General features: G+C 41.3%; 1 protein-coding gene across 7 annotated transcripts in view; it reads left to right on the forward strand.

The window, feature by feature from the left end:
* arhgap9 (Rho GTPase activating protein 9) overlaps positions 1-16,427 on the forward strand; it is a 101,697-nt gene that overhangs the window by 44,969 nt on the left and 40,301 nt on the right. For all 7 annotated transcript variants that reach the window (XR_012408312.1, XR_012408313.1, XM_073954804.1 and 4 more), the window contains 5 exons: positions 3,066-3,127; positions 4,970-5,057; positions 9,192-9,287; positions 10,228-10,326; positions 11,967-12,084. Coding sequence is in view for 5 of the 7 variants with exons in the window: in XM_073954804.1 (XP_073810905.1) it covers positions 3,066-3,127; positions 4,970-5,057; positions 9,192-9,287; positions 10,228-10,326; positions 11,967-12,084 (463 nt within the window). In the remaining 2 variants the exon portion in view is untranslated. The remainder of the gene's footprint in view (positions 1-3,065; positions 3,128-4,969; positions 5,058-9,191; positions 9,288-10,227; positions 10,327-11,966; positions 12,085-16,427) is intronic.

Raw genomic sequence — 16,427 nt, forward strand, 5'->3', positions numbered from 1 at the left:
CCCTTCATATTTTTATTTCATTTCAAGAGTTCACACTTAGCTGATGATTGATTATAGAGCTTGTTTGGCATGCTGTCCCAGGAGAGAGCCCTGAGCTAATGAGATCCTCGAGTTCTGGGCTCCCCCCCCCCGTATGCAAGGCGAAAGGGGAGTTTGAGCTCAGGTAGATCTTCATGAACTCCCCCCACCTTATCTCTGGCTGATGGCAGATATAGGATGGCTAAGGAGAGGTGTACTTGATAAGAGCTTGGCTATGATATCCACTTGGTATATTCAATTGCTTTTGGTTGCATGTTTTTTGGACTGTGGGAGGAACCCAGGGAAAACCCACGCGAGCAAAGGCAGAACAAGCAAACTCCGCACAGAAATGTCGTCTGTGCAGAAGGGACTTTTGTCTAACAGGAGACATCCTTGCTGTAAGGCAACAGTGCTAATCACTGGGTCGCTGTGCTGCCCATCTGGAAAGGAGGGGGAGTAGGGGTGGGTAAAGGGGGGATTCTTCAAGACAAAGATATTGAGATAAGAGAACTCTGGGTATTTATAGTTAGGAATCATCTGATTGGATAATCAGTCATGAACTGATGTGGGACCAGCTGAGAACAATCATAAGCACATGATCCTCATATCTTATATTACAATTGGGCTTGCCATGCCAGACTAATTTGGGAATGGTTCAGATCTTACAATGACCTATGCCCTAGTGTGGATTCCTGGGCCTGCGACCCACTATCTGTCTGGAGTTTGTTTGCTTGTCCCCACAAGTATAAAGAGACGGTGAAGAAAAACCCAATACTTTACAGCTCTATTAAAGTTTGGCGACAGATTTCCAGGTTTTTGGGGAGGGGGGAAGCTATATTTATGTTAAAACCAATTTATTTAAATCAGGACTTTGTCCCTAGCATAGATTCACCTCTTTTCAAAACATGGCACATAAAGGGAATTCGTATTCTATCTGACTTGTTCCAGGATGACTCTTTAATGTCCTTCCAACAATTACAAAAAAAATTTGATCTCCCTAACCAACATCACTTTGGATATCTGCAAGTTCGTCACTATGTTGTCAAAACAAAAACAAATACCAGAAACATTAGCACTTAATAGTTTGGAAAGTTTTCTTGCTAACACAACAAATGCTGTCCATTTTATTTCTAGATTTTACTCCTTTCTACATTCTAATATCTCTGGACTTGTGAACACAGTGGCCCATAAGTGGGAGGAAGACCTGTGTAATGTTTATATAGATGATGACTGGCATGAGGCTTTGAGGTGTATTAGATCCACTTTTATTTGTAATCGACTTAGAGAGACTCAATATAAGATTTTACATAGGCTGCATATAACACCAGTGTTATTGAATAAAATAGATCCCTCTATACCAGCTCTTTGTGTTAAGTGTCATACAGAGCTTGGAACATACTTTCATTGTTTCTGGAAGTGCAAACTCATTTCAAGATTCTGGAACTTTGTTGCGTATGAAATTAGTACAATTTTTAAGATCAAATTAAAAAAAGATCCTGGTCTTTTTCTTTTGGGACTCCCTTCTAAAACAAAAGCAATGTCATTGACCCTTGACACCAAAGGTTATAAATTGTTAGATAAATTGCTACTTGTGGCAAAAAAATGCATCCTTATTAGATGGATAAAAAACACTCCCCCCACTGTGACACAATGGTACAGAGAGATTTTTGCGGTTTTGCCCCATGAGAGGCTTTCAGCTGTGCTTAATGACAACATACAAAGTTTTCAAAATATATGGTTTCCTTTTATAGATCACTTGCCCTCACATGTGAGGGAAATAGTTTTGTGTGTTAATTAGGTTTTTGTTTTGTAGAGGAGGGTGGTCAGAGGCTCAGAGAATGGTCTTTTGTTTTTTGTTTGTTATTTTTGTTGTTGTTTTTTTTATCTTCTTTTGTTCTGTTCTAATGTTCTTTTTTTCAAATGACATGTCCATATTATTAGGAATGTGCTGTGATGAGGAAAATATATATTTAGTTGTGTGTGCCTTTTCAGGGACTATATGACTAATTGGTTGCCAATATTGATACTTATAGATAGTATGACGTTTCCCTTTTTCCTTTTTTTTTCCCTTACCTCCATATATCTGCTGGCTTGTTTTAAAGGATTACTACAATTCTTTGCACATTTTTGTAAAACTTGCCTTTGATTATGTCTGTAAAAGCACATTGTACAATTTTTTGAAAACCTTAAATAAACATGTTTTACTTGGAAAAAAAAAAAGGCACATGATCCTCTCGAAATTGGTTTATAAATAAACTTCACTCAGGTTTTAGTACAGGGTGGGCCATTTATATGGATGCACCTTAATAAAATGGGAATGGTTGGTGATATTAGCGTCCTGTTTGAGGCACATTAGTATATGTGAGGGGGCAAACTTTTCAAGATGGGTGGTGACCATGGTGGCCATTTTGAAGTCGGCCATCTTGGATCCACCTTTTGTTTTTTTAATTAGGAAGAGGGTCATGTGACACATCAAACTTATTGGGAATTTCACAAGAAACTTAACTTAACTTGACTTAACTTTATTCTGTCATGAGTTAATTTCAAGTTTGGCCCATTGTGTTGGATTGTCAATGCAACCCTCTTCTCCCACTCTTCACACACTGATAGCAACACCGCAGGAGAAATGCCAGCACAGGCTTCCAGCATCCACAGTTTCAGGTGCTGCACATCTTGTATCTTCACACCATAGACAATTTCCTTCAGACGACCCCAAAGATAAAAGTCTAAGCGGATCAGATCGGGAGACTCTGGGGGCCATTCAACTGGCCCATGACGACCACTTTTTTTTTTAGAAAACTTGGTCCTGGAGGGCTGGTGTCCTGCAGATTTTAACTCCAACTTGCCTCAACACACCTGCATGGATGTTTCTATAAAGCCTAGTAAGAGCTTTATTAGCTAGCCCAGGTGTGTCTGATTGGGGTTGGAACTAAACTTTGCAGGACACCGGCCCCCCAGAACCAAGCTTGTGCACCACTGGTTTACACTAAAGACCAACATTGACCCATTGTGTGTGTGTGTGTGTGTGCTTTTGTGTGTGTGTGCAGGAACTGGAGAAGGCTGGCCTGCTCAACAAAACCAAGATAGCAGAAGGAGGCAGGAAACTGAGGTGAGCTTATCTACACACATACACACACACACACACACATACACACGGACATATACACATGCACTTGCAGGTACACACACATGCACACATATACACACACACATACATGCACAGACACACACATACACATGTACATGTACATAGACATGCAAACACACTATTTTTTTCTCTCACACACACAGACCCTCACACACTCTTAAACTTTTTCTTTCTCATATACACACGCTCTTTCTCTCTTACACACCCTCACTACCTCATTCTTGCACACACCTTGGCCTTAAACACACTCTTGATTGTAATTATAAGAGTCACCACAGACGGTTGGAGATTACAGCCAGAATTAGTCCATTTCTACAGAAAAACAGCGTCTTAAGGCACGATCAAATGCAGAGATACAGTGCAGAAGAAATGTGGTGTATTCTGGTACAACACTGACACGATTTCCATGTTATCAGAAAAAACAACTACACATAGTGAAGTTTAGAAATGCTCAAAACTTTAAGCAGTTCAGTTACACTCACTGGCCACTTTATTAGGTACACCTTACTATTACCGGGTTGGACCCCGTTTGCCTTCAGAGCTGCCTTAATCCTTTGTGGCGTAGATTAAACAAGCTACTGGAAATATTCCTCAGAGGTTTTGCTCCATATTGTCATGATAGCATCACACAGTTGCTGCAGATTTGTCGGCTGCACATCCATGATGCCAATCTCCCGTTCCACCACATCCCAAAGCTGCTCTATTGGATTGAGCTCTGGTGACTGTGGAGGCCATTTGAGTGCAGTGAACTCATCGTCATGTTCAAGAAACCAGTCTGAGATGATTGAGCTTTATGACATGCTGTGTTATTCTGCTGGAAGTAGCCATCAGAAGATGGAGACACTGTGCTCATAAAGGGATGGACATGGTCAGCAGCAATACTCAGGTAGGCTGTGGCGTTGATGCTCAATTGGTACTAATGGACCCAAAGAAAATCTCCCCCACACCATTACACCACCACCACCAGCCTGAACCGCTGATACAAGGCAGGATGATCCATGCTTATTTTGTTGACTCCAAATTCTGACCCATCATCTGAATGTGTCAGCAGAAATGGAGACTCATCAGAGCAGCAACGTTTCTCCAATCTTCTATTGTCCAGTTTTGGTGAGTCTGTGTGAATTGTAGCCTCAGTTTCCTGTTCTTAGCTGACAGGAGCGGCACCCGGTGTGCTCTTCTGCTGCTGTAGCTCATCCGCCTCAAGGTTGGACGTGTTGTGTGTTCAGAGATGCTCTTCTGCAGAGCTCGCTTGTAACGAGTGCTTATTTGAGTTACTGTTGCCTTTCTATCAGCTGGAACCAGTCTGGCCATTCTCCTCTGACCTCATCAACAAGGCATTTGCGCCCACAGAACTGCCGCTCACTGGATATTTCCTCTGTGTCAGAGCATTCTCTGTAAACCCTAGAGATGGTTGTGCGTGAAAATCCCAGTAGATCAGCAGTTTCTGAAATACTCAGAGCAGCCCGTCTGACACCAACAACCATGCCACGTTCAAAGTCACCTAAATCCCCTTTCTTCCCCATTCTGATGCTCAGTTTGACCTGCAGCAGATCGTCTTGATCATGTCTATATGCCTAAATGCATTGAGCTGCTGCCATGTGATTGGCTGATTAGACATTTGTGTTAACAAGCAGTTGGACAGGTGTACCTAATAAAGTGGCCGGTGAGTGTATTTTAGGCCATTGAATAAATAATAATAAAAACATGATTTTGAATGACAGAATGTTTATTACTATACATTAATGTTTATTATGATCATACCTAAAGCAAAAATGACGTCTTTAACATTGTGTGTGTTTTCAGGAAAAACTGGAACCCGTCGTGGGTGGTTCTGGTGGGAAACAGTCTGGTGTTCTTCAAAGACCCAAAAAGCCAGAATCCTGAGAGCTGGGTGAGAATAACAGGGAATATCTCTGCATTACTTCAAATATGCAGCTGAAGTCAGAATTATTCGCCCTTCTGTAATTTCTTGTTCAAATATTTCCCAAATTATGTTGAACAGATTCAGGAATTGTTCACAGTATTTCCTGTCATGTTTTTTCTTCTGGAGAAAGTTTTATTTGGGCTAGAATAAAAGCAGTTTTTAATTGTTTTAAACCCATTGTAATGTTAATATTATTAGGCTTTTTAAGCAATATTAGTGTTGGATTGTCTCCAGAACAAACCACTGTTATACAATGACTTGCCTAATTACTCTAACTTTACCCTAATTACCCTAGTTAAGCCTTTAAATGTCTCTTTAAGCTGTATAGAAGTGTCTTGAAGAATATATAGTCTAATACAGGGGTTTTCAAAGTGTGAGGCGCGCCTCCCCTGGGGGGCGCCAGAGCATGTCAGGGGAGGCGCGGGAAAAAAATTATATAATAAAAATATAATTATTAAGTTGAATTATTACATGTATTTCATGTTATATTTAAACGTTTTGATTAAACAAAGCTAAAAAAAATAATACGTCAAAAATAAGAAAACCTTATTTACCCAGAAGGCCATAGCTGTGAATTCGCTTCTGTTTGTCAAGCCCGCCAATACATGTATATGCCTGCTAACACAATGGATCGGTTTCTGAGACCCCCCGATTCAAAGCCTTCAAGTTCAGGGCTTAAACCCAAAAGACGACGATATGATGATCAGTATTTGAGTTTAGGATTTACGTGGACAGGACCAGCTAATGAACCACGACCTTTATGTGTGGTTTGTCAAGATATTTCGGCTAATGACAGCATGAGACCCGCTAAACTTCGACTGTTTTGACTGGGATGGACAGTTTTTGGATCTGTTCTATTCATATTGAACAATCATTCTAGTTTTAAAAACGTTATATTAAAATACTTATTATTACTCTGTAAATAATTGCACTTTCATGCAAATGATGATAAAAGTGAGTTAACAGTCTGAGTCTTTATATATACTGTATATGTTTATATATATATATATATATATGGGTGTGTGTGTGTGTGTGTGTGTGTGTGTGTGTGTGTGTGTGTGTGTGTGTGTGTGTGCGTGTTTGGGAGGAGGGGGGCGCCAATGGATGGTTGTGTCAAAAGGGAGGCCCACTTACTTAGACTTTGAAAAACCCTGGTCTAATATTATGTGCTGTCATCATGGCAAAGACAAAATAAATCAGTTATTAGAAACGAGTTATTAAAATGATCATGATTAGAAATGTATTGGAAAAAAATCTTAACAATAAACAGAAATTGGGAAAAAAATACAGGGAGGCTATAAACCTCAAGGATCAACAGATACGAAGAGATGATGCCAACCATAGAGGACTTCTAGAGGTCTCCATAACACCCCTGTTCATACGGGGCTTCAGCGTCAATGCTTGACAGGGGGCGTGTCTGAAGTTGGGGCTGACGCGATCATTACAGCAGCATCAGCCAATGAAATTAGTCAGCAATAGGCCACTGCCTGAGCTGGTGTATTTGCATACAGCGATCCGATTGGCTGACGCTTCCGCCGACGGATCCATAATGCAGTTTGTCAACGCCTGACATCACCCATTCAAAGTGAATGGGAAGCGTTGAAGCTGACGCCTTGCATGAATGGGACGTAATCCTGGACCAGGCCGTATCCTGAGCAGATGCTGTGGTGGTCATGAGGAGTGGAGAGACTGATTCCTGAAAGACCCCAGTGACAGACGAGTCTCCGCATTGATCCCGTAGGCCAGCATGATCACATGCTGGTGCCTTACTCACACCTGCAGCTTCTTCACCGTGGACGTCCAGCGTTCTCCAGCCTCCGGCGCCTAGACTGCAGCTCTGCACAAGACGTTTGGCCAGAGGAGAACTGAGCCTGGTTTCTCTCCACGTTTTTTTCCTCCACTTTGGTCAGTTGGTGAAGTTTGTTCCTTCACTGTCGCCACTGTTTGGTGCTTGTGGAGCTGCGCATGGATGGATTTGCTCTTCAGTGTTTGGACTTTCAGCTGTGAAAATTAAACCACACTGAACTGAGCTAAACCGAAGCTCAACTCTGAAACCTGAACTACACTGTCAGGCCCGGCGCCAGGATGTCAAAACTGAGGGGGCACTTTAAATCCATAGGGGGGCACTAGACCTGGTGACTGATTTTGGTCTCTTGTTTCTTTCATTTAGGCTATTTATTCACATTTATTATTACTTTGCATTACTGCCTAAGTTACTGACCTAAGGCAGTAATATAGGCTACGTTTTAATAGTAATAACAATATGCAGTTTCGCTATTACGAATTTTATTAACGATGGTAATGCATACCGCTTATTAATGCAGACGGATGATGGCTTCAGTGCCAAACGAGTGCCTTTAAATCATATGTTATTCTCCTTATTTCCCTTTTATTTCAAATAACAGGCCTATGAATGTTTAAAGTTTTAGGTAAAGACGTCAAATTATGCCCACACATGCAAGCTGACCCACGATCAGACTATTCGTAACCGGTAAATAAATATAGTGAAATCAGCTTAACCGAGTAATCACGCTTCACGTAGCCTATATATTATCCAACCAACATCAGTGTTAGGGAAAAGCTAAATGTTACAATTTAATGTCATTTAAAACAATTACTTATTTACATTTTAAGGCATTAGTGTAGCCCGAAAAATACCTAAAAAAGATGCCAAAATTCACAGTTATTACCGTGGAAATTGGTTAAATTTTGGCACGGACAACACGCAACTCAATATGCTATATAACTTTTTTTAATCATTTTAAATGTAAAAACAAAGATTTATCTTAGGCTATCATAAGTGTGCTTTTTTCGTGATATATTGTAAACCATCATAAACCATTAGGTTACTGGCCTACCCGTCATTTTATTTATTAATTATTTTATTTATTGAGCCTTTTTTAATAGCTTGTTTTCAGGTTATTTTCATTTAAGGGCCATGAGTTACAAGTCAAAACAAACTCGATATGTTGTATTTTAGCTCTTAAAATAGATCTACAATATATTTTATGTTGTTTAATTTTGGATGAGCAAATAGCAGTATAGCCTAAACTACATATTTTTACAAGATTATCATTCTGCCTACCTGCAGCGCACGAGGTTTCTCGGTTGATCCGCGGTAAATCCACTTAAGCACTATACCTATTCCATTAATAACACTGCAAACTTGACTTCGCAGGCGGATCATCTTTAAACGCAAAAGGCATTTATTATGTGTTATACCTTGACTGCTGCTGCATAATGGGATGTTTCTCTACGCAACTGTAAAAGTGCGCTTTTTAGCAAAATGAAAGCAAACTTTCAAAGGGTTCTGCGTTTTGTCAATTTTAGCTTAATTGTAATAATATTAATGATAATATTAATAAATAAATTAAAATATTATTTATAGTGTAGCAGACTGTGGGACTGTGCAGTAAACTATTTATTTTTATTAAAACATTTTTATTAGGCTACATCTTCCCGAATAACTAATAAATGACTGGCAGTTGCGTCTCTGCTAAAATTAATTTAACAGCAAATTTCTTATGTGTTTTTTCCTTTTAGAGCTCAAGAGAGTTGTGTTTAAATAATTAGTTAACTAAAACATGTAATGAATTAAGCTGCTCCTATCATGTCACCCAATTTCTCCCTTGTGAGTTGAGTGCGCCTCCATCGCCGTGTGCGCGTTTTAAAGGCTATTTACGGGCGCACCAGACCTGACGCGGGGACCGGATCTCTGAACTATAGGACTAGCTTTAATCTCACAATTTTCATAATTCAATTGCTATGTCATATATTTTAAAATATTTAAATGTGTGTTCTGAAGGTTGCAACGACGTGAGTGTTAATAATTAATGACAGAGAGAATTTTCAGTTTGAGTGAACAATCCCTTATGAAAACTGGGGCGGCACAAACTCTTTCTGAGGGGGCAATGCCAGCCTTTGCCCCCCCCCCCCCCCCCCGTAGCGCCGGTTCTGTACACTGTTTACATTTACTAGAACTCCTGTGTTTAGCTGCTGCGACACAATCAACACTGTAAAAGCGCTAGAGAAGTAAAGATGAACTGTTGCTAATAATTCAGAAGGGCTAATAATTGTAACTTCAATTGTGTTTATATGCAGAAACCGGGGAACAGTCGTCCAGAGAGCAGCGTGGATCTGAGAGGAGCTCAGCTTCAGTGGGCCAATGATCTGTCCAGCAAAAAAAACGTCTTTAAGGTGACTTAGAGACACAAAGACACAAAGACTTCAAATAAGCTCAAATGTATATGGGGTAATGTACATCCAGCTGAATGAAACCTGACAGGAATATCAGCAGCTGTTGTAGAAGACTGAAGCCAATAACAACCAGCTGGATGTACATTATCCTGATTATTACACAGCTACTGGCCTCAAAACTAGCTATTAGACACGAAACACTGATCTAATATGTATATATACAGTACAAGCTGCAACCCAGTACTGGAAAACACCCATACACACTTATACACCACAATTATACAATTTAGTTCATCAATTCCCCTATAGCGCATGTGTTTGGACTGTGGGAGAAACCAGAGCACCCGGAGGAAACCCACGTCAACACAGGGAGAACATGCAAACTCCTCACAGAAATGCCAAATGGTCCAGCCAGAACTCTAACCAGCAACCTTCTTGCTGTGACTCCACAGTGCTAACCACTGGGCCACCATGCCACCCCCTTAATTTGGGCTTTAAATATTGAAATAGTTGCATCTCTGCCAAATATTGCACTCCAGAAATCAGTTGAAGGCTTATTTAATCAACATGTAGGTAATGTGTAAATCTCGATTTCTCTTATGACTGGTGTTCTGGTCCTGTGTCATATATATATTGTCATATTGTAATGTAGATTAGATTGGTATTATCCAGTTGAGCCTGTGTTAAATTGATTGCTTTTGCAGTTTTGGGATCGACCAATCAGAATCCAGTATTCCAGAGAGTCATGTAACGATCATGCAACGAAACTAAAATTAAAGAAAGCAACAGATACTATATTAATAATGAATCAGTGTTTGTGTGCTACTATATGTGTGTGCTAATGTGTGGTGGTAACATTCAGCTTGTAGTTCCTCCTTTACTTCCTCTGTTATAAATTTAAATGTTGAAGAAGCTTTGTGTGTGTTTTATGGTCACGTAGTTGAGGACGATAACAGGAAATGAGTTCTTGCTGCAGTCGGAGACGGACTCCCTCATTAGAGAATGGTACAGAACCATCCAGAACGTCATCGACAGACTGGTGAGACTCAAAAAAATAAAAATAAAACATCACACACACACATGTACACGCGCACACACACACACACACACACACATGTACACGCGCACACACACACACACACTTTCTTTCTTAGGCATGCACACAATCTCTATCAAACACACACACACACACACGTGCGCGCACACACACACACACACACACACACACACACACAAATGAAAAGTACTGGACACCCTTAGCAACCACTCAGAACTACCAAGCAAACTGCATAGAAACCACCTAGACAACCTTAGCTACAGCAACAGTGTAGCAATGACCTAGATCACCCAAACAACCACATTGCAACACCTTAGCAACCACCTAGAAACCACTCAAACCATCCAAGCAACAGCTTAGTAACCACCTTCAACACAACATCAACAACCTATTAACAAACCAGAACACCTTAGCTACAGCAACAGCCTAGCAATGGCCCAGAACAGCTTAGCAACCATCCGGATTACCCAAGCAACCACACTGCAACACCTTAGCAACCACCTAGCAATCATTCAAAGTGCCTAAGCTACTGCCTAGTAACCACCCAGAACACCTTAGATACAGCAACAGTTTAGCAATGACCCAGAACAGCCTAGCAACCACCTGGATTACCCAAGCAACCACATTGCAACACTTTAGCAACCACCTAGAAACCACTCAAAACACCCAAGCAGCAGCTTAGTAACCACCTACAACACCATAACAACAGTCTATTAACCACTCAAAACATCTTAGCTACATCAAGAGCCTAGCAATTGCCCAGAACAGCCTAGCAACCACCTGGTTTATCCCATCAATAACATAGCAAAACCTTAGCAACCACCTAGAAATCAATCAAAACACACAAGCAACTGCATAGTAACCACCCACAACAACTTAGATACAGCAACAATGTAGCAATGGCCCAGAACAGCCTAGCAACCACCTGGATTACACAAGCAACCACATTGCAACACCTTAGCAACCACCTAGAAACCACTTAATTCATCCAAGCAACAGCTTAGTAACCACCTACAACACCATATCAACAGCCTAGTAACCACTCAAAACACCTCAGCTACAGCAACAGACTACCAATGGCCCAGAACAGCCTAGCAACCACCTGCTTTACCCCAGCAACAACATAGCAAAACCTTAGCAACCACCTAGAAATCAATCAAAACACACAAGCAACTGCATTGTAACCACCCACAACACCTTAGCAACTGCCTAGTAACGACCCAGAACACCTTAGATACAGCAACAGTGTAGCAATGACCCAGAACAGCCTAGTAACCACCTGGATTGAACCACATTGCAACACCTTAGCAACCACCTAGAAACCACTCAAAACATACAAGCAACAGCTTATTAACCACCTACAACACCATATTAACAGCCTAGTAACCACTCAAAACACCTCAGCTATAGCAACAGCCTAGTAACTCACTAGATCACCCACGCAACCACATTGCAACACTTTAGCAACCACCTAGACACCACTCAGAACACCCAAGCGACTGTATAGCAACCACCTACAACACCTTAGCAACTGCCTAGATACCATTTTTTACCGCCATTTTGATCAGTGAAAGTCAGATGCTAAACGTGTCTCCTGGGATGTTTGCTAATGCGCTGTGCAGGACAAAGAGAACCCTCTGGATAATGTGCTGCTGTATTCTCTGAGGAGAGCCGGGTCTGTCGAGTTGTTGGATCACAGCGGAGACGAGGACGAGATGCGCGGAGGAATCAAGGCCTCACGTAAGTCTGACCCAGGGTTTATACTGGTGCTGGAAATACTTAAAAATGCTAAATCTAGTGTCTTCAAGCACTGAAAGTGTTTAGGTTTTGGATAAACTGCTTGGAAATGTAGAATAATGATAATACATTTTATTTAAAGGCACCTTTCTGGCAACTCACGGAGACCATTCAATTAAACAAATACATACACAGCAATATTGCAGATAAAATTATTTGATTAAGTATTAAACACCATCTCATATAAGTGGGCTTTGAGTCTTGATTTGATTTGTGTGAGGGAGTCAACGTTTCTGATGGCGGGTGGTAGTGAATGCTCTATTGCCCATAGACGATAGACGAGCAGAGAAAAGACAAGTGGAGGGAGGAGTGAGGGGTAAGAGAATGGCGGAGACGGTTAATGTTACGTAGGTGGAAGTAAGCAGACCGATGTTTTGATGTGAGAATCAAAAGATAGGGTGCTGTCAAGGATGACACCCAGACTCTTGCGCCCCATTCATACGGGGCTTCAGCGCCAATGCTTCCCATTCACTTTGAATGAGTGACGTCAGGCGTTGCCGAACTGCATTGTAGATCCGTCGGCACCGCTTTAGAGCCGTTGCTCGCTGCAGAAGTTGGGACTAGTTCAACTTTTCCAGTGCCAACTGAAGCGTCAGCCAATCAGATTGCTGTATGCAAATACACCAGATAGACAGTGGCCTATTGCTGACTGAATTTCATTGGCTGACGCTGCTATGACGATCGCGTCAGCCCCAACTTCAGACACGCCTTCAGTCAAGCGTTGATGCTGAAGCCTCATGTGAATGGGGCGTTAACCTGTTTGGAGGGATCAATTGAACAGTCATCAATAGTAAGAGAAAAGCTGTCAGTTTTGGAGAGTGTTGATTTGTTCCCAACAAGCAAAACCTCAGTTTTTAAACTATTTAATTTGAGAAAGTTAAGAGAGAGCCAAGATTTAGTTTCTGCAAAGCAGACTGTGAGACATGTAGGTGAAAAAAAATATTTATTAGTTATTTTACTTAGAGTGAACAGGCCTTTATCAGCCATAAAAACAGCTCAATATTCTTATTATATACTGTTAAAGTCAGAATTATTCACCCTTCTGTATATTCTTTCCCCAGATTCTGTTTATCAGAGAGCAGATTTGTTCAACACGTTTCTAATCATGATAGTTTTAATAACTCATTTCTGACAGTACATAATATTTGACTACACTGTAAAACCCAACAGTCCACTTTATGAAATGAAATGAGTGTCGTTAACTCAAAACTGACTGAAAGTTAATTCTACTCATTTGAAAAGAGTTTTAAACTCAGTGCTGAAGGTTATGAGTTCATTAAATATCTCATTACTTCAACTTAAATGGAGTAAGTTCACAGTACTCATATAGATTAGTTTTTAACTGAATGGTTTGGATCAATCGGTTTCCTCAAGCGGTTGGAGTTGCCTAAACTTATTGGGTTTACTGTACTCAGTTGGTTTGAGTTCTTATCATTTATTGGGTTTTACTGTGCTCAAATTACTTCATTTACTCAAATGGATTAAGTTCACAGAACTCATTAGGATTAGTTTTTGAGCTTAAATGCTTTTTTGCAATCGGTTTCCTTAAATGGTTTGAGTTAGAGACCTGCGCAGGACTAAATTTTGAATCCCGCTGCCACCCGCACCCGCCAGGTTTTAGCCCGAGCCCGACCGCTCCCGCTTACATTCAGCATTTGTTGTCCTGCTGCCCGACCCGCCCCGTTATCTACCCGCCGCGCCCGATCCTGCTAAAGAGCGGGGAGGAGAAAGAAATCGAAAACCAACCAGCTATACAGAGTCCAGACAGCCTATAACAAGCTGTCTGTATAAACACACACACAGGCAAAGCTCTCTCTCTCTCATTCGCGCGCGTGCGCACACACATACACACACAGCAACTAACAAGCTAAACACAGCATCGTGCTATTTCATTTACACACATACATACGCGTGCACGCTCGGGAGTCGGGAGCGATATTGTTAGACGGCCCGCTCCCGTCCCAGATTAAACCCGCTACCGACCGCTCCCGCTCTTTATTCGGAAAGCAGACCTCTAGTTTGAGAGTTACCTTCACTTTTTGGGTTTTACAGTGTAGATATTTTTCAAGATACTACTGTAGTATTTATTCAGCTGAAAGTGACATTTAAAGGCTTAACTAGTGTTGTGAATTAAAGAAGAAACAAACAGGACAAAGTTCGGGGTATTTTCTCTTTAATGAGAACTCGCCATTGCTGTGTCGTTCATAAAAAAAAAAACTTGACTTCTACAGGTGGCACTCAATTAAATACACAAATTAGTGGGCAGTGCTTATTAGGCAAGGCAAGGCAAGTTTATTTATATAGCACATTTCATACACAGTGGCAATTCAAAGTGCTTTACATAAACAAGAATAAAAGAAACAAGTAAAATAAAAATAAAAACAAATAATAAAAATGCGTAAAAACAAAACAAAACATAAAAACAGGTAAAATGTGATATAAAGAATGAAGAAGAAGAGAAAAACATAATAGTGCGATCTGTCGGACGCAGCACAGTGCTCATTCAGTAAAGGCACAGCTAAACAGATGTGTTTTCAGTCTTGATTTGAATGTGCCTAATGTTGGAGCACATCTGATCATTTCTGGAAGCTGATTCCAGCAGCGGGGGGCATAGTGGCTGAAGGCAGATTCACCCTGCTTTGACTGAACTCTTGGAACTTCTAGTTTATATGATCCTAAAGATCTGAGTGATCTGTTAGGTTTGTATTCAGTGAGCATATCTGTGATGTATTTAGGTCCTAGGCCATTTAGTGATTTATAGACCAGTAAAAATACTTTAAAATCTATTCTAAATGTAACTGGCAGCCAGTGTAGAGACCTGAGGACAGGTGTGATGTGCTTTGATTTCCTGGTTCTGGTTAGGATTCTGGCTGCAGCGTTCTGGATGAGCTGCAACTGTCTGACTGTCTTTTTAGGAAGACCAGTGAGGAGTCCATTACAGTAATCCACCCTGCTGCTGATAAAAGCATCAACAAGTTTTTCTAAATCTTCACTAGTAGTAGTAGAAATAAAAACTGCCATCTGAGTTTTAGTATAAGGGCGTACTCACACTATGCTATCTGAACCATGCCCACGCTTACGTCATCGCTGCTGTGCTGTTCAGTGAGAAGCGCTCTCTCACTCAGCACAGTGGAGATTTCTCCAGTTATATCGTGTCAGTGGTTTGATATGCAGTGACATGCAGTCAAATATTTCGCCAAACAGTCGTTAGGGATGCGGTGACACGCAGTCAGATATTTCACCGGACAGATCCGCCACTTTTGGCGCTCATAAACAATCATAAAGCCCTCGTGCTGCAGGAATGAGGAGGTCTGCTGAAGGTGCAGCTGTGGTGCTGTGAGGAGTTCTCGTCTTTAATAAACTACGGCAGTTTGCGTTCACTGAACAGTAAGAATGATTAATAAATCCATATGAAACAGCCCCTTAAAAGTCACGTCTCGCTTTCAGTTTCGGGCTTTGGCGCGTTTTGCACTCACACACAAGCGTACCGCGCCAAAGCCCAAGTGATCCGCGCTCAGGCACACCTCTTCCAACCGAGCCAGGGCCGGCCAAGTGAACCGTGCTTGAGCGCGATTCAGCGCACTCACACTTCTCAAACGATCCGGAAAACGGGCCTGGGCACGGTATGGATGGCATAGTGTGAGTAGGCCCTGAGAAGTGCGAGTGCTCTGAATCAGGCTCAGGTGCGGTTCACATGCGACTTCCACAAAATATCATGTCACCGCATCCCAAACGACTAAACCGATATAACTAAAGAAATCTCCACTGTGCTGAGCGAGAGCGCTTACTGAACAGCGCATCATCGGTGACGTTAGCGTGTCCAGGCTCCAATGCAATGTGAAGACAGGAGGGGGGACAAGCATGCTTTGGCCCAGTTCAAGGCAACTGTACACAGTGTCAGCACACGCTTAGTTTGTTGTTTTCCGGGCCTAGCCTGCAAGTATCATCCGGCCATTTGTTAGGCAAAAGACACAGCTGTGCTTGGAACTGACAATATGCATTAGTTTGGAGACATGATACCGTATTGCACACATAGGCAGTCAGACATGATGTGCCTAGCGCTTATAATTTCCATTACTTCAGAGAAACAATACTGTCTCTTACACACAGGCAGTCAAACCTGATCCCTCAGAATGCATCTTACAATGTAAAAACATAAATTATATATGTAAAGAAATTATATATGTAATTATTTCACTAAATTAGTTAGGTTAATTAAGTTTTAATTAGGCAAGTAATTGGGCAAGTCATTGTATAACAGTGGTTTGTTCTGGAGACAATCCAAA

This window comes from Danio rerio, chromosome 6 (assembly GCF_049306965.1).
Source record: "Danio rerio strain Tuebingen ecotype United States chromosome 6, GRCz12tu, whole genome shotgun sequence".
Taxonomy (NCBI): Eukaryota; Metazoa; Chordata; class Actinopteri; order Cypriniformes; family Danionidae; genus Danio; species Danio rerio.